General features: G+C 35.0%; 2 protein-coding genes and 1 long non-coding RNA gene across 3 annotated transcripts in view; 2 read left to right on the top strand and 1 right to left on the bottom strand.

Annotated features, from left to right (window-relative positions):
- Positions 1–20,682, top strand: Cht7 (chitinase 7). The gene is made up of 15 exons (XM_081993818.1): positions 1–190; positions 15,230–15,323; positions 15,382–15,595; positions 15,651–15,853; positions 15,907–16,086; positions 16,270–16,575; positions 17,642–17,769; positions 17,830–18,068; positions 18,283–18,485; positions 18,542–18,759; positions 18,859–19,015; positions 19,070–19,356; positions 19,411–19,719; positions 19,774–19,975; positions 20,030–20,682. The coding sequence occupies exons 1-15, from the start codon at positions 188–190 to the stop codon at positions 20,242–20,244; spliced, it is 2,958 nt and encodes a 985-aa protein (XP_081849944.1). The 5' UTR covers positions 1–187; the 3' UTR covers positions 20,245–20,682.
- Cluap1 (clusterin associated protein 1) overlaps positions 1–24,249 on the top strand; it is a 126,125-nt gene that overhangs the window by 35,148 nt on the left and 66,728 nt on the right. The window lies entirely within an intron of this gene.
- Positions 18,063–24,249, bottom strand: part of LOC145740137 (uncharacterized) — a 14,743-nt gene continuing 8,556 nt past the window's right edge. Inside the window, exon 3 of the long non-coding RNA XR_014181347.1 lies at positions 18,063–18,251. This is a non-coding gene — a long non-coding RNA (uncharacterized LOC145740137). The remainder of the gene's footprint in view (positions 18,252–24,249) is intronic.

The raw sequence follows: 24,249 nt of genomic DNA on the forward strand, positions 1-24,249 counted from the left end.
GGTGCGCTGCAGTTTGACATAGGCAAGAACCAGAAGAGTGAAACAGCTATCGCGCGGTCGATTTGAAATTTGTTGTAATACACGATTGAACGCGGTTTTTAGGTCGTCTTATGTGATAGTGAATGCGCCCAATTTGGATTTTATACCTTGTTGAATATTTTATCGGACTATACTTAACATCGGCAAAATGGTAAGTAGCCTACAAGTTCAAATTTTGAGTGGTGTAAAAAAAATCCACAAAAAAACAGTCCTGCTTCAAAATATCTGTAGTATAACAATATAATTTATGAGTGGATTAAAAAGCACTTAAAAAGCAAAATAATTTTCTTGAAAAAAGCATAAAAATCTATAAAAACCCTTACAAAGATGCCAAATTTATTACTTTTTTTGAGTTCAAGTTCTAGAAATTTTTTGAGGCTTTTAAACTGCTTTAGAAGCATGCTGAAGATTTTAGACTGTTTTGAAAAATTTAAAAAATCTTTTTAACTACTTAAGGAGCATTTGGAAGGTTTTTTTTTATCTGTTCTAAAAGCCTTTGGAAACTTTTAGACTGTTTTGGAAAGCTTTCCACTGCTTGGGAAGCATTTTGGAATTTCTGTACTGTTTTGAAATCTTTTTCGACTACTTTAGGAGCATTGAAGCCTTTGGACTGCTTTTAAAACATTTGAAACCTTGTAGACGGTTTGGTTGGAGTTTCTGTAGTATTTTAATTACATATATTATACAGGTGTGATAAATCCAAAACCGACCATAGGAAAACCGTGTAACGGACAGAGAAACGTAGATAATTGCATGCGCGGGACAAAGACAGAAAACGAAAAAAATATCAAGTAGGCCATATTTTCAGTGCGCTGTTTACTATTCAACAATAAAGTAGTGTGTTATGTTAGTGTACATTTGAGTAATCCCTGACACAACTCGCTTCAGAATAATCAAAGAACAAAATTAATTTTGTCGACGGTATTGGATTTTGGCAACAGCGCACTGAAAATATGGCCTACTTGATATTTTTTTCGTTTTCTGTCTTTGTCCCGCGCATGCAATTATCTACGTTTCTCTGTCCGTTACACGGTTTTCCTATGGTCGGTTTTGGATTTACCACACCTGTATAAGGTTTCTGGAGTCTAAAGCATTGAAGGTTTTGGACTGCTTTTTCATTTGAAAATTTATGAAGGGTTCTAGAAACTTATGGAAGCTTTTAAACTGCTTTAGAAGCATACGGAAGCATTTAGACTGCATTGAAATTTTTTGAGATCTTCTATAGATAAGTTGAAAAGCATTTGGAAGCTTTTAGGCTGTTTTGTAAGCTATTGCAAGGCATTTTGGAGCTTCTATAGTGTTTTGGAATGTTTTTACATTTTTTTAGACTACTTCAGGATAATTTGGAAATTATTTGGTCAGTTTAAATTTGTAAATTGATACTTATCCATTGGTATGTTTTTGTCTTTCAGAAGCCTTCAATATCTCAATACAGCTATTGAAATTGTAAATTAACCTATACAAAATAAAACCATACAAAAAATAGCAGCAAATACGCGCAAAAAACTAAATTAGGCACAAAAAGAAGAAAAAAAAAGCAAAAAAAGTATGACAAAAATCTGTCAAATGACGTGTTTTTGCGTAAATCGTTCACATTAGATGTCAAAGGTTGGTTGCTTTTATTACTTACAAAAAGCAAAACTCTGATGAAGATTTGATCTTTTTTGATGTCTTTGCATCATCTGGTCGAAAAATGTAAACAAAGATTTGACATATTTTATTGTCGTCATGTTGAAATAAAGTTTACACTGCTAAAACTTGATTGAGTGGCCATTTTGGTTATTTGACAAGACCAAATGGCGTCCAAACGACCAGCCGCCATTTTGTTTTAACAGTAACTCATTAATCCCTTCTTGTGTGTGTTTCTTTATTTACGTATATTGTACTAACTCCGGGAAGAGTTTTTGTTACGAATGTAAGGAATGTAAAAAACACAAAATGATGGAGGATATCAGAAGCAGAGGACCGAAAACTTATAAGAACTGTGCTTTCCAGGATGACAGCTGACACTGTCAGGCAGACTATCCATCCGTCATGTTTGACATACGTCAAAACTGATATGTAAATATGACAAGGTTTCAAAAACTGAGTGATTGTATAAAATTTGATGTAAAACTCGATTAAACGGTCGTCATATTGTCAATTTTCGAAATTTTGTCGCCGTGGGATAGAGATATCAAATCCACTCTTGTTGTTAAACATTACTATTGTCCTCAACAGCAAAATTAATCTTGGAAGAGCATATTTTGTTGCAAAGTACGTCTGCACAAGAGTTGAACTTTTTTGATAATACACTGCAAATGCATGTAAGTGTCTCAATAATTTGGTCGGGTGGTTCTGCGCCCGAATCGAGAAAGAAAAGCGAGTCCATAATAATATTATTCTGAACCGTAAAAGCAATAAAAGATCTCAATCTTTGGCGGTTTACAAACTTTAACATTCGCCCGCCATAGTTACGTAAGCGGACAACGTTGTCGGGCATATTAAATTGGTACCTGCTGCTATTTTATATAAGGCATATTTCTAAATAATCCTTCTTGCTCAATTACGTACTGATAATTATTGTCGATTCGATTTACGACGTTGCCATATTTAGTTTCGGAGTCCTTGACGTTTTAATTTGTTGGAATGGTGGTTGCATGTGCATCAGTTTTTACGTTTGGCCGATTCGGCAACAGCGTTTTGTCAGTGACAAGTGATGGTTTTTACGCATATAGGGATGGATTACCAACATCGATAACCTCCATGAATTTAGGAATGTTTGTTGGTTAAGCGTATAACGTAACTGTGCATGTTTAGCATGCACAACGAACCATTTAACTGTATCGTAAAAAAAAAACTGGCCGGTCACCTTGAGCTACCCACTTGGCCAGTCTTAGAAACATAATACGATTGTTACGGAAATATCGAAATTACGGTTATTCGTATTTAATAATTAAGGCACAGGTGAAACGTTTTAAAACTAAAACAGCGGCACATTCCTAACCTCAAACGAGATACGCTCCGAAAATCCGCAACCGCAATTTCCACGGTGGCTCTATCGCGTTCATCTCGGTCTGATGACCCAAAAACGGGTGCATTCATTCATTTACGGTCACGTGAAACTGTTTTGTGTGGGCTTGTGTACATCAGGTCGTGATCCCGCCGTTTAAATACCGCTCGAATCGTTTTTTTGAATGAATCAACACATCGTTATGGATGAAGGATGATGCATCGTTTTGCACGCTTCCTTACTACACGGCTCGAATGGGGTCAATGGCTACGCTGCCTAGCTGTCATCTGTCAGTCGAAAATTTAGAGATGGTCGAATGGTCATTGATATAATTACACGAAATATTCCATAGTTACAAGATCGACAGACAAGATATACGTATAATTTACTCGGGGCGGATATCAACGAAAAAAACGAGCACAGAACATTTAACGAGGAAAAAAGCAGCGCGAAGGCCATCGGTCAAGAATTAAAAGTGAACGTTAATGGTGCAAAGAAACTGACGGACAGCTGGTCGTTTTGCATTCTTATTATACGTTAAGAAAATAATCCAGAGCGGAATCCTGATCTATAGACCGCCAATCTAATGATATAGGCACAGCAAACCGGTTTACACACAAATTATATTACAATAATAATTACTAATAGGCGACGTTGTCAAATGTCTGCTGTCAGTTGACGTAAGTTTCGAATTAATATCCCAGCGCCCTCTGGCACTAATCTTTGCTACAAGCTACAACGTTTCTAACCTAAGATATGTTCTGTTTTAAAATTTTAGGGCCCTATGTATACGTCAGTATTGTTTAAAGTAAGTTAAAGTTAAGTTATTTAAGTGATTTGGTGGAAGACTCGAAATGCCATAATTATTAATTATTAGCTATATAATATAAATAAGTACCTACCTTTGTAAAAATATCTCTTAAAATATCTTTCTTTTGAAAGTGAGGGGAGTAAACCTAAATGCTTAATCTGATTATCCAGGCTTCTCTTCGGTTTTATTAATTCTTTTCTTGTTTCCTTAATATACTTTATTTCAACGTGGGAGAAAGATGAAAACTAAATTTTCGTTCTGGATTTTTTTAGCCCAAGAATGACACTGAGATTGCTGGAAATCATTTTCTCGTTTCTTCATTCTGCAAAAACCAAAAACTGTAACTAATTTCGGAAAATAACTTTTTTGAAAAAAAAGAACAAAAACCTCCAAGACCAGTACCAAATTTTGATCAAGATCAACGTAAACAACAAATTAGGAGCTAATCATTAACTTGCTCTATCTATCAGTGAAAGCGTTAATAAAATTCAGATAATTAATCGCTAATTAATATAAGAGTTGGTTACAAAATGTTTCCGTCGACTGTATTCGTTAATAAACGTTTATTATTCTAAACAGTTTGAAAAAAACTAATGGTCAGTTGTATAGGCAACAAGGCAAACCGACCGAAATCATAGGTACCCTTGACAATGACAGTGACAGTTAGTTCTGTCGGTAATGGTGGATGTCAACTAAATAATGTGCGTCCATTTCTCTCTGTTTAATACAAGTAAAGAAGGATGGAACTATGAGCGTATTTGGTTGCCTATGATAAATACAAATCGCAATCCTTAGCACGTTTGTGTTTTTATTTTTTAAGCAAAATTATGAAGAAACCTTTTTTGTTTATGTTTATACCGTTTTACCTATTCCTCACATCTTTGGATGTCCTTGTATTTGGTCTCTTAGCTCACACTTTTTCTTCATTTTAGACTCTTCAATTTTACCTTTGATACAGACATCTCCAGATCTTTTTATTTTTTCTCCGCTAGATAAACTTGAGCTATTGCTTATTCACATTTTTTACAGTGTGTTCTTATTTTGCTTCATGTAACATAAAAGCTGCTTGTCTTCGCTTTTCCACCGGTTTTTGCTACATTTTCGTCGGCATTTTGAATTATTCAGATTGAACAAGGTATCGAACATCTTCACAATTTCGAGTTTCTTCAGCAGGTACTCCCCCAGGTAATAACTCCTCCAATCTTGCTATCGTTAACTTTTTCCTGAAGATCCTCAATAGTCAGAGCAGGCTTTCCAGCAACTATGCTGGCTGCTACTTTCATATAAATTTGCTTATTAGTTTTTGGCCAATCATAAATTTTTATTTTGGTCTCTTCCAAGCCCTTGTAAATGATTAATTGATAATTACTGGATCTTGATGATGGTAACATTACATCATCAACTTCTTCTCTCAGACTATTACGTCCCCTAGCGATGGATTTAGAAAGTAAAAAATCATTTCCAATGATTCCTTTTGATCACATTTACTGAAGAAATACTGTTAGAAACACCCCAAAAAAAAGTACGAACAAAAAAATGTAAGACAAGCTTATTACCCTAATGACAGTTAAAACAAATTTAAAGATAGATTAGTCCTACCCCAATCGGTTGTATGAAGATATAAAATGTATGTTGTATTGGGGACACTCTTTGGTCGAATTAAAACTGAAATCCCATCTCATGTAAATTTCATAATCGAAAACAGAAGAAATCTAGAGCTTGTAATTACACATTCCGACTGACTAATTCAACGATACGACACACAATGAAGAGGCAATCATGCCGGCGTTTATTGCGAAAAAAGTATCAAGATTTGCATTGAATGAGATATCTATTCTCTTTCTCGTACAACAAAAGGTTATTATCTCAATTTTTTTTTTGTATATTCCTATATAATTTAAATAAGCTCATCTCGAGAAAAATTACAGTTTGTTCAAGGTATCGACGAAGGAATCCTGACAAATAAACGTGAATCGTTATAAAAGTGTAAACGTCGAAGGTCAAAAACCCAGTAATTGATGCAATACATGTGTGTAAATATATCTCATCAATGCCAACTTAAATCGTGATTGTAGATAAATAATGTTCTTTTTGTTTATTTTTTTCTTTCAATGAAGGAAGGAATTAGCTACTTTAACACGGTAATATTGATAATATGTTCGTTGTGGGTTGTGGGATAACAATTGCAATTCAGAGATCTGACGAATTTACGAATTAATTTTTTTCCCGTTGTAGTTTCACGCTTTAATCCAATAACCCACTTTTAAAATAATTTAACCGGGCAAAAACTGCAACAGACATTACTTTCTACCAGTCATAGACGCATGAAACGTACTGGCTATCGTGTGCAACTGAGAATTTATAATAAGAAAAGAGATTGTGCATAATAATTGTCATTAAATAAGTATTGTTGCAGTTATTTTTGAATGTTAAGAATTGAAAAGCGTTAAATCGGTCGATTAGTGTCATCTACAGTTTTAAGTTGCCAAATAATTAAAGAGTAAAAAAAAATACAGGAAGACAGTGAGAAACAGGTATGTTGCATAAGCTGCAACGAAAATGGAGTGTAAACGTTACCAAACCGAAAGCAGCATCTTTTGTACAACTTCCTCTTAAACCAGAATGATAAACATCAAAACCATAACAGTTGCAACACAAAAACTTTGTTTTCCATCACTTTCGTCAAACTTTGACCTGGTTTGGCAACCGGGCAGGTACCAACGTTGTCACTCAATTATGGTAATTTTTCGTTGGGTTTGATGATTGCTCGTGCAATTTCGCTCCATATTAGTCGGGGTAGAGACCGACGCGATCAAATTATAAATTGGTGAAAACACCGAAACCTTTAATATTCTTTGCGTAACGTTTACTTTTGGACGTGCCTTAAAACCCGCTTCCTGTTCAGAGCGCTTTACGGCGCTTTTGTTTACAGCCTCGGAATTACCAATTTATTGGAAGCGAGAAGAAAAAGTGGGCCTAGTTTGGTCTTAGTTATGGGTTTGGTTAATCTAGATAAAAAATGAAAGCTGTTGAAAATTGTATGTGCTTGAAGAATTAGACAAAAGTTAAGTAATTTGTATTTTGACTATATTAGTTTAGTGGCGCAGTCGGTGGGATGACTTGGGGATTGTTTTATTACACAGACTAAAGATCCATGTCCCGTTGTTTCTGTGGTATTTAAGATGACGCCAAAATTTAAAATTCATGCTGCAAGCCCTCTCTTAGACATTATTCCAATATCTAAGATAAAATAGGCTTTAAGTATAAAGGACTGAGAAAAATAGATATTAAAAAAATTCATAGTTTTAGTGGCTACTTCGCTTTGGATCTACTTTATCTACGGAATTTTGCCTGTATTATAAAATGACAAGAATGTACACGAGTAGAATTTTAAATAGTTTTATAATAGCAAAATTTGACCAGAATATTTCAAATATCCATTTTGATCTGTTGGGAATACTAATAGCTTTTCTTTGTTAATCGAGTCTGAGTAAACTTGTGTAAAAACTGTGAACTCGTTGACAGACCTTAACAAACCATTATTAAGGTCCTTTCGTATAAATATGCCTTTTGCTGTGCATTGAAACCTTCCTGGAGCAAAATAAAAAATTGCACTTTTTGCAAAAATTGCATTTTTTCAATTTTCGTATGATTGTAACTTTTTTATTTTAACTCTTCTAGATTTCACTAAAACGCCATTAGAAAAAGGATAAAAAAACCTACAAAATGGGCTAAAACTGGCTTCTCTAGCTCTTCATGTTACCGAGATATTGAATTTTGAACCCTTATGGAGCAAAACAAAAATTTGCCAAAATTGCACTTTTGACCAAAAATTTAATTTCTCCAGTTTTTGAAAGGTTGTAACTTTTTTATATAGGGTGGTCCAGTTTTAAGTGTCAATAATTCACCATTTGATAGCTAATCAAAAAATAAGTTGACTTGCATTATGTCATTTTTCTGAAAAACGTTTCCTAAGGAAGATACAGTCCTCCAAATTTCAATTTAAAAAATCGTTTTATAGTTTAAAACTGAACATCCAAGACTTGTGAAAGTCCAAATTTGTACTGAATAGTCTAAAAACTTTTTTACTACTAGAAATGGTCTTATGATTCGCTTTCTTAGACTGCCATCCTGGTTGAGTGTCTGAAACTGGCATTCAAGAACTAAAAAAAGTCCGGAAATCAAGACAAAGATTGTTTGTATTGTGCATGAAACTCATTTTTTACTACTAAAAATAATATAAAAGTTGTCTTTTAATGCTAGAACTGACTTTACTAGGACTAAAGAGTCCAAAAGTATATTTTCAAGACTTTAATTAGTGTACAACTCAATTTTCTGTTCTGGACAACAAGTCTAGAAAAAATTAAATTTTCGGACTATTTTATTTCTAAAAATTAGTTCTCAAGACTATTATTGTAGCATTTGGTACCAACATTTTTTACTTTTATTACTGAAAAAACTTGACTTTTGGAAATAGTCTTAAACTCGATTTTTCAGTCTTAAAAAGCACTAAAAACAGTCTGAATTTCTTGGAGATGCTACAATTTATTGCACCTATGAGTGTAGAAGTCAATTTAATAGTGAAGAAGCTTGAAATAACATTTTCAAGATTATGGTCAGTGGACAAACTGGCTTTTAGGCCTGATAAGTCAAAAACTTTGTAAAGATAGTCTTGAAACTCGATTTGAGGCACTGAAAACAGCCTTAAAACACTAAAAACAGTCTAGTTTATTAAGAAATACCCGAATTTTTAGCACTGAGGTGTCTAGAAGTCGATTTAATAGTGACAAAGCTTGGAATGCTATTTTAAGTCTACGAAGAATGTAAAAATTGTTTTTTAAGTTTGCTATGTCAATAACTTGGTGAAGATAGTCTTGAAACTCGATTTTCCAAGCTGAAAGCAGTTTTGAAGCAGTAAAAATAGTCCAGAATTCGAAGAAAATTAAAAGCAAAGTAAAAAGCACGAAAAGTTAGTTTTCAAGACAATTTCCATAAATCTAATGTCAATGTCCTGCATTTAAGACTATTTTCAAGACTAAAATATTGAAATTTGTCTTCAAATTATGAAAACTTACTTCAAATGCAAATTTTAAGCTTCTGATGTCACTTTTCATTAGTTCAGTCACATTTTGGGGTTCAAGTCAATTTTTAAGGTTTAAATGTATGAATTTTTAGTAACAAATTCTTGAAAAAGTAGTTTTTATGTCTACAAGTCAATTTTTAGTATTAAAGTCTCTCGATTTGCATGAAAACTGGTTACAAACACAATTTTTAAGCTTCTGAAATTTTTATCTTTTCTAATTCAATTTTCAAAACTAAAGTCTTTTAGTTTGTCTGGAAACTATGAAAACTGGCTACAATAATATTTTTTAAACTTCTTAAGTGAATTTTCCGTTTCCAAGACAATTTTTAAGTTGGGTTGGGTTAGTTTTGGGTCTTTGACCGTAATAACGTGTAATAAAGTGCTTGTTCCAAATTTGATCAATATTGCTCCAACGGTTTGACAGTTATGACAAAAAAAACGATTTTTTAAACAGAAATTTGAAGGGCTGTATTTTCCTTAGGAAGCACTTTTCAGGAAAATGACAACTTATTTTTTAATTGGCTATGGATTGGTGAATTATTGACATTTAAAACTGGACCACCCTGTATATGTTTTTTTTTACTTATTTTACCTAATTTAACTATTTACACTTTGCATAGAAAAGATTCACTAAAATTCGACATAAGTCTTGAACAACTTTGTTTACTAACTTGTTTCTTCTAAAACACCATATCGTTCGAAAGTTTAGTTGAGTATTTAAAAACGACCTTCATAATGAATTCAGCAGTCGTTTCATCGGTTTATTTCAAGAAAAATCCAAATAATAACCAACCCTAAGACCCAATTTTATGTTACTTTCTCTCCATATTCGTAAATACCTACTTCAAGGCATAGTGTAATGTTATAAACTAGTTTAAGCTAGGTGGAGCCTTGCCCAAAACTCGAAGAGGAAATAGATTCCTGAAATGTATTTTTGCATACAGTGCGTTTTTTTTAACGCGCAACATAGGATTTCACGTGTTAAATTTTTAAGCCCATGTTAGACCATGTTATTTTGGAACTACAAGTATAAAACTTGACGGGTGGCTATTTCGTACCCTGAAGCTTAAGTAAATTTACCAATTCGGCCTAAAAAGTGTTAAAAAACGCAAAAAATCATCTTTTTTCGAAAAGGTTTTATCGTTTCATACTCCCTGTATGCATTGTTGTTCTTTGTTGTTTTTGATACTGGCACGGCAGGTAGCAGGTAAAATTTGGCGTAGAAAGTAAAACAGGGTGATCATTAACTTTATATCAAGAAAGTTAAGAACAAAAGAAGTATTTTTATAAGTGAATTGTTCAAATTGACCTCCGTTTGAAGCCAAACAGTATATTCCAAACAATCATAAAATGCCCTTTTGACGTTCAAAAGATATCGGGTCGTGATGCAGTCAAAATAAGTCACTTTACCTGCTACCTGCCCTGCCAGTATCAAAAACAACAATGCATACAGGGAGTATGAAAGGATAAAATCTTTTCGAAAAAAAATGATTTTTTTCCAGTTTTAAATCACTTTTTAGCCCAAATTGGTAGACTTACTTAAGATTCAGTGTACTAAAGACACACCCGTCAAGTTTTATACTTGTAGTTCAAAAATAACATGGTCTAACATGGGCTTAAAAATTTAACACGTAAAATCCTATGTTGCGCGTTAAAAAAAACGCACTGTATACAAATAAACCGCTAGAAGTATAAATATGTGCAGTTAAACAGTACCGGTTCAGTACCTAGACAACTTTCCATTTCAACTTGTACGATTATAAAATCGTTTGTGTTTACACTTTAAAAATCCTTTGATATTGTGTTGACTAGTAGCTGTAAAATGTGACTTAAAAGCTGTAATATTTACGTATGGATAAATGTCGCTTTCGTACTATTGCGTGCATTGTTAGCTTTGTTTAAACGTACATTAAATTGTTTTCATCGGCTGTTGAACACAGCACACACGTGATATTCAAATAGAAATTTCTCCTTTGGTATTCATTCTCAACACTCCTATTGACTGAAATCCAAATTTATTACAGATGTGTTTGATTGCATTTGCATGGTTGAAACACTTGAAATAAGTTTCTTTTTTAAGCCTCACTATATTGTAAAGAGGAAAATGAAGGATAAATCGTGACGTTTTTCTCTTTAAGCTGATGATTTCACTTTTTTCCATATAGAATTAAAGGAGGATTTAAATAATTTAATGCGCTATTAACCTTCTGGTTTACTGGAGTCTCAATGCTAAACCTCACAGGCGTGCAAATGCAAATTTGTCTTGCAAACTGACATGTTTTTGCAGACTCTTAGGGTTAACCGAACAAAGCCTTTACCGGTTTTAGTTCACCAATTACCGAGTCGGTAAAAAACCGGAAATTACATGTCGCCCGTTATGTCAAGTGCCCCACAGTTACGAAACAATAATAATCAGCTTGTCGGCTTTCTAAAAGAATAAATTATTACTGTAAATATTATGGAAAAAATTGTTTAAGTCAAAGAAGGAAGTGGCCACACGACCACAATAATATGCAATTATTGGATAGAAACCTATTGTGATCGAGTGAACTGTTCACGCCAATAATTGGTCACACCTCCCCGTTAAAATGTCAATACAATATAAGTTTACAGAATGGGTTTAAGAGAAAGATGCGCATACCATAAGGGTCATTTTCGTAAAGTTAAAACACGTTTAGAATTACTTTAATTTTTGTAAAAGTTTACCTTAAATCATAATTTAGTCTCGCTTTTCATTAAAGATGAGGAGACTGAGAAAATATTATATTTTATTACCAGTACCAAAAATAGAGTTTTTCCATGCATGATTGACAGTTTATCTTAAAGTTATGCAAATGATATATTCCATGATGGGATATCCCATGGGGTGGCTAAAGTCAGTTGTTTAGGTCAATATTTCGGGAAGTTTTGGACGTTTCTTAATTAACGTCCTGTATCAGAAGAAATCTCGATTTATCCGGAAAACTGTCATTCTAAAGCCATTGTATGTCCAGATTTATCTGAGTCTTTTTCAGGACAAGCCCCATGTTTGATAAGATCTTACAGGGTGTCCAGCAACAGTGAGTAAAACTCAAAGTTTTTTTTTTGCACAAGTTTTTCTCCCCCTCTAACTGTTTCTACACATCCTGTTATGGTTCTATCAATCAATACATCAACGGGACATACACCTGACTTAAAATGACTAATCAAGACCACTGTCTTAATTTGATATTGAGCATTTCTATGTCGCACTTTTCAGATAAATGTTAATTGGAAAACCCCAAAAACCTTCCGTGATATGGACCTGTGAATAAATCGCTTCCATCTTGCTCTCATTGATACTATCATGATTATTATTATTGTACCGTTGTACTCCTTAATGACACACTTCTTGTACAACACTGTATATTGTTTACAAACAATAAACTGACACTGACACTTAACCTCGTAATCTGACAACTTCGACTTCACTACAACTATCAACTCAACAACTCACTAACCAGGCCTGGTTCAGCTGCTTATATAGGCTTCCATGGTTTCTAGAAAATTCCCAAATATTCATGAAATTGACTTTCTCTCTCACACTCATTAAGCTATAACATAAATCTCTCTCTATATAAGCAACGGAGCCAGGATTTTCTAGAACACAGACAAAAGAATGTAGAACGTAAACAAAGCAACGTAACATACAGGGGTAACAACAAATTACTAAAGAAATCCTAACTAATAATCAAAAGTTCGCTTTGCAACATTATCATGAAGTTTGAAAGTGAGATTCACCCAAATCGACCTCTTCTCCAACCTGCATGTTAATACCATCATAACTGACACCAGATTCATTCATTTAACCATTCATTCTGTTGCAGTAAATAAAGAAAATTTAAATAAATTGAAAAAAATATATATTTGAATTGTTTTTTATAAACAAATTACAAACTATTTACACTTAATACTCTTCGCCAAAACAGTCCGTAATACCCCGTCAGTTAACCAAACTTCAAATTTTTCCGCTGAGATGGATGCTCTACTAACCGCAGAAGAAGAAAGCAGATGCTCATCGATAACAGCCCGGAGGCCTCCTTGGTTACAAATTCAACCACTTCTGGAACCGACCCTCTTCAAAATCGGCTTCACTGGACAACGTGCTCATCTTGGTACAGGGACTGGTAGCACTGGATACTACTCCCAGTAACTCCGGATCCGGAAGGAAATAGCTTTCTAAGATCTCCTGATCTTCAATAATGTGATTTTCGCAAACTTTTAGAAAATTGACTTTCCAGCTCTCATTAAAAGTCTCTCTTGACCTATGCTCTTGACAATCAACAACCAAAAACAAAAAAACAACTTATATCCTACCTTCTACCTCCACGTACCACACCTTTTTTTCACCTCCTGTAAAGTTTATCAAGTAATACTATTAATATACTTAATGACAACCCTACTAAAATTAACTATAATGGAATACACTTGACATCCTTACAAAAAGTTTAACTTTTCTATTAAAAAAAAATGAGTTTTCTTTATTTTCTTGAAAAATGGTTATTTTCAAGACAATACCATAGATTTCTTTGAGGAATTCGGCAATGACATATCCAACTTTTTGGGCAAAATATTTTCCTTTGTGATAAACAACAAGCAGTTTCTCCGTTTCGCAAACTATACGTTATTGAAGTTTGGTCACATCACACACAAAACTAAAAGAAAACATCCTGTAGAAGATGTGCAAATTACAATCAGAATAAAACTCATCATCGATCAAGTCTAAGAGGTTTTTTGAGAGATTTCTCACGTTCAATGCATAACAACAGATAGTTTTAAGTAAATCATACAATTTTAAAGTATCAAATCCCACGTGTGTACAGTCAATATAATACAATTACAGAGCAAACCGCACCTTCTTGCAACTTATGAATATGATCTGGCACATTATACACTTCAGGTTATTGGTATAGTGTATTATTATAGTTGTTAGCCTTCGAAAGGCGACTGGGTGGGCCATTGTTACATTTATTGATCTTTCCTCATTACCTACAATCCGTTGCGCCGCGTCAACCTGACACACAGAAAAATTAATATTGATTTTACTGGAAAAATGCTTTTATTTGTTGCTTTAACAATATCCAGATTTTACTGCGCTTTCGAGAGCCATGCCGGCATCCAGATCGTCCCCATTAGTGAAAACTAACGGCAAAACTCTGATGACGAGGACCAAAGTGCCGAATAGTGCCAAGTTGGTGATGACGCTTTCCCTGGCTCGTTTTCTCTCCTCGTCTGTGGTTTCTGTAGGGAAATTCGGTGGTAAACGTCTCATTTTGTCGTGCTCTGTTGACAGTTTGTCAAACTGAACCTACAAATCAAACTTAAACATCAACTCAGCTTTTTCTTTAACGGTATTGAAACGGAACAAAATATAGAAAGGGAAATTTCTTGAGCGGCCTTGGTCGAAAAACTGTCCCAAAACAGGACCGGTAATGCGTTATTAATTATGTAATGGTAGTGGCAGTATAAACTGAAAAAGGCGTTGATTGAGTCACTTATTACTATAAAGTGATTGTACGTTTCCTAATTGGATGTAAATAGTTGTGGTTTTTGGGGGCACGGTACAATGATTTATGTTGATGCGGTTTGAACAATCGACTGTTTCGCTTTTGTTCGAGACGGCGAGCTTTTTGTCGTCTCTGAATGCACGTCTGCGGGTTTTTTTAAGAATATCATACGTGTTTTGTTGGACAAGTTTCACTTTCGGATTGTTCATTTCAATGAACCGTAATGGAAACGAGACACGTTACTTCAATGTCAAATGTGTGTTTAGTGTTTACCAAAATTTGAGGCCAAAACATCAAATTAAGATTAAAATATTTAAATGCAGTAGCTTTAAGTGTGAATTTAGAGATTTCGTTGAATTGAAAACATGAGAAGTAAAAGTAACCTCATTTTTGTTTTTCTAGAAATTTTTTAAACAATCCTTTGGGAGGGCCGCACTTTTTATTTTTTGATAATACATCGGTACATACACTGGTATATAGGTCATCAAGAAAGAGAAAGAAAATACATTTGAAACGTCAATTTGAAGAAAGAGCTGTTCATCAAAAAGCAAAAGTTTTGCTGTCTGTTTTTTACTTTGAGTTTATTAGTTTAGTTTCAGATAAATTCTCATATTCTGTCAATCGTCTACTGATAACTTTTAAGACCACAATAAAAAAGTCACTTCAGGCATTATGGAACAAGATGATAACATTTTACGTAATAACCACAAACAATTGTGCTGTAAAACTTGTACAGGCTAAAATCAATTAAAACTGCTAAACAGCTTCTTTTGTTTCAGTTACCACGACCTAGATGTAAACTGAGAACGCTCTTATTCGTAAGCTTAGTAGTCCTACTGTTAGTACAAATTGCCACATCAGAAAAAGAACGAGGTGAATAAATTGCTGCAACTTAATTTAAATTATCACTAACCTCTGGTGAATTTGACAGCGACTCGAAGACGTCTAAGACGACCGTTGAAATCAACGTCCCAGGCCCCATCCAAAGACCAAGACGTTGCACCTAGTGTAAGCAAATTCCGTAGGATCAGACCTGGACAAAAGAGGCCATCCTCGTCGGACAATGCGGTTAGCGCCACCACTACCAAGAAGGACAAAGATGGGTATAAGGTGGTGTGCTACTACACTAATTGGTCCCAATATAGGTTTGCAACTTACATGTCTCTTAGTGTGTTGCTCTTAAATTGTGGTTGTATTCAGGATTAAACTTGGAAAGTTCACTCCTGAGGACATCCTTCCGGACCTGTGCACCCACCTCATTTTTGCTTTCGGTTGGTTGAAAAAGGGTAAATTGTCGTCGTTTGAGAGTAACGACGAGACCAAAGACGGTAAAGTGGGTCTGTATGAACGAATCCTGAAACTGAAAAAAGGCAATCCTAATTTGAAGACTTTATTGGCCATTGGTATGTTCAGTATATTAAATAATATCATAGATGCATTGATTGATTCTGTTTAGGTGGGTGGTCGTTTGGAACGCAAAAATTTAAAGATATGTCCAGCACCAGGTATGCCAGACAAACCTTCATTTTTAGCGCCATACCTTTTCTGAGGGATCGCGGTTTTGACGGTTTAGATCTTGATTGGGAATACCCTAGTGGCAGTGTGGACAAGAAGAACTTTGTCGCTCTGGTGAAAGGTACGTTAACCGGAAAAAGCATTAATCATTCAATGTCAAAAACGATAAGAAGGAAACTTAGATTAGTATACGCACTTTCCATATTTATTTTTTCTGTCAACATTAATCGATTCGTCTAACAGTGAAAGCTGTTTGTTATTGGATTACGAGGACATTGTTATAATATTTGTTGTGTCGCGGCAGAACTTCGCGAAGCCTTCGAGGCCGAAGCCCAAGAAATCAAAAAACCCCGACTGTTGCTCTCTGCTGCAGTCCCAGTGGGCCCAGACAATATTAAAGGAGGCTACGATGTTCCTGCCGTGGCATCTTACATGGATTTCATCAATGTTATGGCCTACGATTTCCATGGAAAATGGGAGAAGGAAACGGGACACAATGCGCCTTTGTACTCGCCCAGCTCGGACAGTCAATACCAGAAACAGTTGAATGTTGATCACGCCGCTAATTTATGGGTAAAACTTGGGGCACCCAAGGAGAAGCTTGTAATCGGTAAGCTCTATTATATCATGTTATTTCACAGAATGGGGTCATCAACCAATTTTTTTTTTATTTTGTTAATCGATAGCGTTTCAAAAAATATTTAACACGTATTTTTTGTTTTCGGCTTTAGAAGCATGTAAACCTAAGAAAAATGACAATAAAAATTTTATTTGGTTGTTTCACCCTATATACATTGTATCCCGTTTGACGTCATAAGGGGACTAGTTTTTGACGTAAAACGGTGTTTGCTATTTCTTTTCAGCTTAGCGATCCTCGAGCGAAATAGAGTATATGAACGTACGTCGGATATTAGCAGACAATGAAAGCACTGAAAACTGACACTACTGACAGTTGACACAGTTCTCTCTTTCTCTCTCAGATTTCCTTCCTTCAAATGAAATGCAGGTGGTAACCCCGGCAATACACAATGTGCTAATGAATGTAGAATTCCACCTACGTTAGCATATTGAATTGTTCCATACATACGTCACGCACAGGGGTGTGCCAAGCTCAATTTAGTATCTATTCAGTTTTTTATAAAAAAACTAGTGGCGTAAAGTTTAAAATTATCAGTTAAAACAAATTTTTAAACAGGAAGTTTACAATACTATTGTTTTGAACGGAAAATTGGACTATAGTTGATGATCCCATTGGGTGGTCCCAAAAGTTATTAAGGGTTTCAAAAGTCACCACAGTCAAGATTCGTCTTATAAAAATACCAAAAACCGTACTTCTCACATAATTAAGACATTTTTCGTTTTCCCTACACTGTCACAACCAAATTATGTAACCATATGAAGCAAAAACTAAAGTTCAGGCTCGTAGAACATGTCTATAGGTTCAGTCAACATGTAAATGACCTTTCAGAACTACCTAAAGGTCAGAATGTTACCAAGAATAATGTCGATTCAAAAACTTAAGAAGAGCAGAATAGTCACACAGTTCGCTCGACTTTAAAATGCTAATAAAGTCTTCGTGGCTGAAGATAAAGTTTATATTAAAAAATTATCATGTATGTGCAACTGTTTGAATGCTAATAATAAACAAATTAATTAACTTCTGTGTAATTCACCAGGTATGCCAACTTACGGTAGATCATTCAAGTTATCCAATCCGGCCAAACACGGTGTGCACGCGCCATCTAGCGGCGGTGGTACCGAAGGAAAGTACACCAAAGAGTCAGGGTTCTTGGCTTACTACGAGGTAAATCAATCCAACGCACGTCAAAATGTCTGCAATTAAAAAAGGCACTTTTTTGTATAGATTTGCGAAATGTTAAGAAACGGTGCCACTTACCATTGGGACGACGAGATGAAGGTTCCATATTTGGTGGATGGAGACCAATGGGTCGGTTTCGACGATGAGAAATCCATCAGATTGAAAATGAAATGGATTAAAGAGAACGGTTTCTCGGGAGCTATGGTCTGGACCGTTGACATGGACGACTTTACCGGCACCGTCTGCGGTGGAGATGTCAAGTATCCTCTAATAGGAGCCATGAGGTATTTTCAGATTATTAAGCTTAGTACTATAGTTCTCTAGATTTTGCTTTTTGATTCCTAGATGTTCAAATCGTCTGACATAAGTTATTCCATCTTCATTTGCAATCATCAGTTAGTAGTTTAGTCCCTTCGTCCATTAAATATCTTTCTTTATATTTATTTTGTTACCATCTTCATACAAATCTGCAAAATATAAAACACAATTATCTTTCAGGGAAGAACTTCGAGGTATTTCTAGAGGTAAAGACGCCAAAGACGTAGACTGGGAAGCTATAGCCGGAGCATCCGAAGAGGAAGAAGAAGAAGAAGAAGAGGTGATGGAAAAACCCAAACCATTGAAAATTGCCGTGTCTGAAGTGTTGAAACGTGCCAGGAAACCGAGTAAAAAAGGTCACAAGAGCGTCAGCAACAAAAAAGGTGTGTTTGAGTTATTTTTTCTAAAACATCAATTAACAAAAATATGTGTTGATTAGTGAGGAAACCACAAGTATTCTGCTACATGACCAGCTGGTCGCAGAAACGTCCAGGAGCTGGCAAATTCACCCCCGACGACATCAACCCGGCCTTGTGCACCCACGTGGTTTACGCCTTCGCCACCCTGGATGAGCACAAATTGGCCGAAGCTAGTGACAAAGATCCGGAAATGTACGAGAAAGTGGTGGCTTTGAGGGACAAAAACCCCGATCTTAAGGTGAGTTTTTATTTCATCTTCCTGCAGAAAATAATTGAAATTCAGCTATCAACATCTTTTTAAACTGAGAGACTAGTTATGATGAACAACTTTTATTAGATACTGTTAGCCATTGGTGGTTGGGCATTCGGATCCACTCCCTTCAAGGATTTGACCAGTAACGTCTTCAGAATGAATCAATTCGTGTATGACGCCATAGAGTTCCTTCGGGAGTACAAGTTTAACGGTTTGGACGTCGATTGGGAGTATCCAAGAGGTTTGCTTGAAAAACTACTAATAACAATATTATCACTAATGCTTACTTTAATAGGAGCTGATGACAGAGTAGCGTACGTTTCACTGTTGAAGGAATTAAGGGTGGCATTTGAAGGGGAAGCAAAAACTAGTGGACAACCGAGACTGTTACTAACAGCCGCTGTGCCCGCCTCTTTCGAAGCGATTGCCGCTGGGTATGACGTTCCAGAAATCTCCAAGTATCTCGATTTCATCAATGTCATGACCTACGACTTCCACGGCCAATGGGAACGAACTGTAGGCCACAACAGCCCTCTGTTCCCTCTAGAGAGCGCCACCAGCTATCAGAAGAAACTCACTGTGGTATGTAAATTTACTAATTAGAAAACGCAACTAAATAAATAATGATAACTACAGGACTACTCGGCAAGGGAATGGGTCAAACAAGGAGCCCCTAAAGAGAAGTTAATGATTGGAATGCCCACTTATGGAAGAAGTTTTGAACTGGTGAATGCCACTCAATTCGATATCGGGGCACCAGCTAGTGGGGGTGGTAAACCTGGGAAATACACTTCGGAGGCCGGTTTCATGAGCTTTTACGAGATCTGCGACTTCCTGCACGAAGACAATGTCACCTTGGTGTGGGACAATGAACAACAAGTGCCTTTTGCCTACAAAGACAATCAGTGGGTCGGATTTGACGATGAGCGCAGTTTAAAGACCAAGGTAAATCAGTATTACCATTTCCATACAAATTACAACGAAAAATGGTGAACGTAGATTGCTTGGCTGCGGGAAGAAGGATTTGGAGGTATCATGATCTGGTCAGTAGACATGGACGATTTCCGTGGATCCTGCGGAAGCGGTAAATACCCTCTAATCAATGCCATGAGACAAGAACTGGATGGTTACAAGGTCAAACTAGAATTCGAAGGACCTTATGAGACCCACGTGGGGTCTGGACAGTACACCACCAAAGATCGTAAGTTTTCCCAAAAAAAACCACAAACCCCGCTAAAAAATCTTAATTCAACAGCTAATATAATTACGTGCGACGAACAAGACGGTCATATTAGTTACCATCCTGACAAGAACGACTGCAAAATGTACTACATGTGCGAAGGAGAAAGAAAACATCATATGCCGTGTCCGGCAAATCTGGTGTTCAACCCCAACCAAAACGTCTGTGATTGGCCAGAAAACGTAGAAGGGTGCCAAGAGATGACACCAGCACCGCCAGCCAGAAGGTAGAAAAACCTTCCCCGTCAACCCTTTTAAAAAGGGTGTGTTAATGAAATTTTTGTTGATATAATTACAATAAGAAATCATATACAAAAACAGTTGAAGCTGATTTTTGGTATTTATTGTAAATAGTTTATAAAATTCGATTGGAACATTCACTGCCATAATGTCCAGATTTTGATACTTTTGTCGTAAAACCCCTCCAAAAAAAAATCAATTTTGTGTTAGTTATTTATACGCGTTTTAAAATTATGTCCCTACTTTTTCAACGTGTATTTTTTACGTTTTTTTTATATCTACTTTAAGATATTTATGGACCATTAAGTACGAATTATAGAACTTAATTAGGCTTAGTTTGTATTGTATTTAGACGTAGTGGTAAAACAAGGAATACGTAAAAATGTAGACTGTATATAAATTCAAAAGTTATAAAAAATCTCAAAATAATGGTTGAGTATTATTTCGCCGTTTTGTTTAAAATCAAATCTTTGAGTGGTTATGGTTTTTGATATTTAAATGGATTGGAAAATCGCTATTACCAACTCAATTATTACTGGTAATTACCAATTTGATTCCAACTAATTTTTTGGATCTTCAGGTGAAATAACGAACCAACATTTTGGAAAGAGTTATGACGGAATTCTATAATACTCAATTACTTATTATACAGTTATGACATCCATAAAACGGTTCCTTCTCGTTTTCTCCTTTTTTTCAGGTAAATCTTATGTTTCTCTCCATGTTTCTTGTTCTCGCTTATTCTTATTTAAAGGCAATCTTTTCCGAATTGTTGCCATGTCACAGTTTTATAAATAGCGTGGATTGTCGTTTAAAGGTCGGTTCGCAGAAAGAACCTCCAAGTAGTAATCAAAGGAATATGTCCAGCTATTGGTCATTCGCTAGAAAACGTCATTGTCACGTGAGTGAATGAGTTCCTTCAATAAAAGCCAAAAATTTCAAATTTTTAGTTGAAAACCAGTTTAAAATTGACTCTATGAAGAGTCATAAAATCGTGATGTGTTTTTTTAATAAGTAGGTTTAAACTTAAACACGGAAAAGTTATTAAAGGTTATAGGTCATTTTTTAATTTAGTATAAGAATGTTGCTGACCAGGACAACTTAAATCCATTGAGAGTGAGAAAATGACAGTTTTAAGTACATTTTTGGAATCTTCATTAAATTTTCTAACGTATAACCTAAAAAAACACTAAAAAATTGAGTACAGCCAGAAAGAAAAGTGGTGTCAACATTTCAAGTGCCAATAACCCAGTTTGAAAGCCAGTCAGGGAAAAAGTTGGTCGTAAAACCCACTTGGAATGAGAAAATCGCAGTTTTAAGTACATTTTCGGAATCCTCATTAAATTTACTATCCAATAACCTAAGAAAACACTACAAAATATAAATACAGTCAGGTGAAAAAACGGTGTTAAATTTGAAACTGTAAGAAACACAGTTTTAAAGGACAGTCACAAAAAATGGCTTGTAAAACCCACTGGGAACAAGAAAGTGACAGTTTTAAGTACATTTTCGGAATCCTCGTTAAATTTCCTATCCAATACCCTAAGAAAGCACTACAATATTTAAGTACAGTCAGGTGAAAAAACGGTGTTAAAAGTTGAAACTGCCAGAACACTGTTTTAAGGATAGTTAGGGAAAATGGCTAGTAAAACCGACTGAGAGTTAGAAAATGACAGTTTTGACCAAATTTTTGAGTTCCTCATTAAATTTCCTATCGGATAACCTAAAAAAACACTAACAAATTAAGTATAGCCAGAAAGAAAAGGGGTGTCAAAATTTCAAGTGCCAAAAACCCAGTTTGAAAGCCAGTCAGGGACAAAGTTGGTAGTAAAACCCACTTGGAATGAGAAAATCGCAGTTTTAAGTACATTTTCGGAATCCTCATTAAATTTACTATCCAATAACCTAAGAAAACACTGCAAAATATAAATACAGTCAGGTGAAAAAACGGTGTTAAAATTGAAACTGTAAGAAACACAGTTTAGTTTTTTAAAAGATACTCAGGGAAAATGGCTTATAAAACCCACTGGGAGCGAGAAAATTACAGTTTTAAGTACATTTTTGGAATCCTCGTTAAATTTCTTATTTAATACCCTAAGAAAACACTCAAAAGTTAAGTACAGTCAGGTGAAAAAACCGTGTTAAAGTTGAAACTGTAAGAAACACAGTTTTAAAGGACAGTCACAGAAAATGGCTTGTAAAACCCACTGGGAGCGAGAAAATGACAGTTTTAAGTACATTTTCGGAATCCTCGTTAAATTTCCTATCCAATATCCTAAGAAAGCACTACAATATTTAAGTACAGTCAAGTGAAAAAACGGTGTTAAAAGTTGAAACTGCCAGACACACTATTTTAAGGACAGTTAGGGAAAATGGCTAGTAAAACCGACTGAGAGTTAGAAAATGACAGTTTTAACCAAATTTTTGAGTTCCTCATTAAATTTCCTATCGGATAACCTAAAAAAACACTAACAAATTGAGTACAGCCAGAAAGAAAAGTGGTGTCAACATTTCAAGTGCCAATAACCCAGTTTGAAAGCCAGTCAGGGACAAAGTTGGTCGTAAAACCCACTTGGAATGAGAAAATCGCAGTTTTAAGTACATTTTCGGAATCCTCATTAAATTTACTATCCAATAACCTAAGAAAACACTACAAACAAAATATAAATACAGTCAGGTGAAAAAACGGTGTTAAAATTGAAACTGTAAGAAACACAGTTTAGTTTTTTAAAAGATACTCAGGGAAAATGGCTTATAAAACCCACTGGGAGCGAGAAAATTACAGTTTTAAGTACATTTTTGGAATCCTCGTTAAATTTCTTATTTAATACCCTAAGAAAACACTCAAAAGTTAAGTACAGTCAGGTGAAAAAACCGTGTTAAAGTTGAAACTGTAAGAAACACAGTTTTAAAGGACAGTCACAGAAAATGGCTTGTAAAACCCACTGGGAGCGAGAAAATGACAGTTTTAAGTACATTTTCGGAATCCTCGTTAAATTTCCTACACAATAAGAAAGCACTACAATATTTAAGTACAGTCAAGTGAAAAAACGGTGTTAAAAGTTGAAACTGCCAGAAACACTGTTTTTAAGGACAGTTGGAAAATGGACTAGTAAAACCCACTGAGAGATAGAAACTGACAGTTTTAACGAAATTTTTGAGTTCCTCATTAAATTTCCTATCGGATAACTTAAAAAAAAAACAGTAACAAATTGAGTCCAGTCAGAGAGAAAAGTGGTATCAAAATTTCAAGTGCCAAAAACACAGTTTGAAAGCCAATCAGAGACAAAATTAGTCATAAAACTCATTTGGATTGAGAAAATGGTAGTTTTAAGTATATTTTTGGAATCCTCATTAAATTTCCTATCCAATAACCTAAGAAAACCCTACAAAATGTAAGTACAGTCAGGAAAAAAACGGTGTTAAAGTTGAAACTGTTGAAATACAATTTAAAGAACAGTCAGGGACGAAATCGCTTGTAAAACCCACTTAGAATGGGTTAGTCACGTGTTTATGCACGTTTTTGGAATCCCCACTAAATTTCCTATCGGATAATCTAAAAAAAAAGCCAAAAACACGGTTTTAAAGACAGTCAGGGACCCAATCACAAGTAAACAACATATTGCACCAACACTTCAAAACAGTTTGATAATGATACTTGATTTTAAAAATTAATTTGACGCTTGTTATTTTTTATTTGAACTGCATTCTGGTAACCTCAAATTTGTACTACAAGTATTATCTTTCTTACGGATCTTCCAAATGCACACAATAATCCAAAATAATGAAAGCGATAAATACGCGACTCAGGTAATCTTTACTTCTTGACTTGATTTGATTCTTTAGTGAACTGGGATGAGGAAATAACAAATTCTCTTAGGCTAAAACTTGTCACTTATTTGTGATTAATTAAATCTCGCTGAACATATTAATTTAAGTGACATAAATCGTTATGAGATCCTCCGACTTCATTTTAAGTACATAACGAACGGTAGT

The sequence above is a fragment of the Ips typographus genome, linkage group LG1 (genome assembly GCF_016097725.1).
Source record: "Ips typographus isolate SLU linkage group LG1, UJ_Ityp_2.0, whole genome shotgun sequence".
NCBI lineage: Eukaryota > Metazoa > Arthropoda > Insecta > Coleoptera > Curculionidae > Ips > Ips typographus.

What these genes read in the sequence shown, in the direction of transcription:
- Cht7 (XM_081993818.1), top strand. An exon ending in GGTTCTTGGCTTACTACGAG is followed by an intron (nt 17,770 to 17,829) that starts GTAAATCAATCC and finishes TTTTTTGTATAG; the next exon opens with ATTTGCGAAATGTTAAGAAA. An exon ending in GAGCGTCAGCAACAAAAAAG is followed by an intron (nt 18,486 to 18,541) that starts GTGTGTTTGAGT and finishes TGTGTTGATTAG; the next exon opens with TGAGGAAACCACAAGTATTC.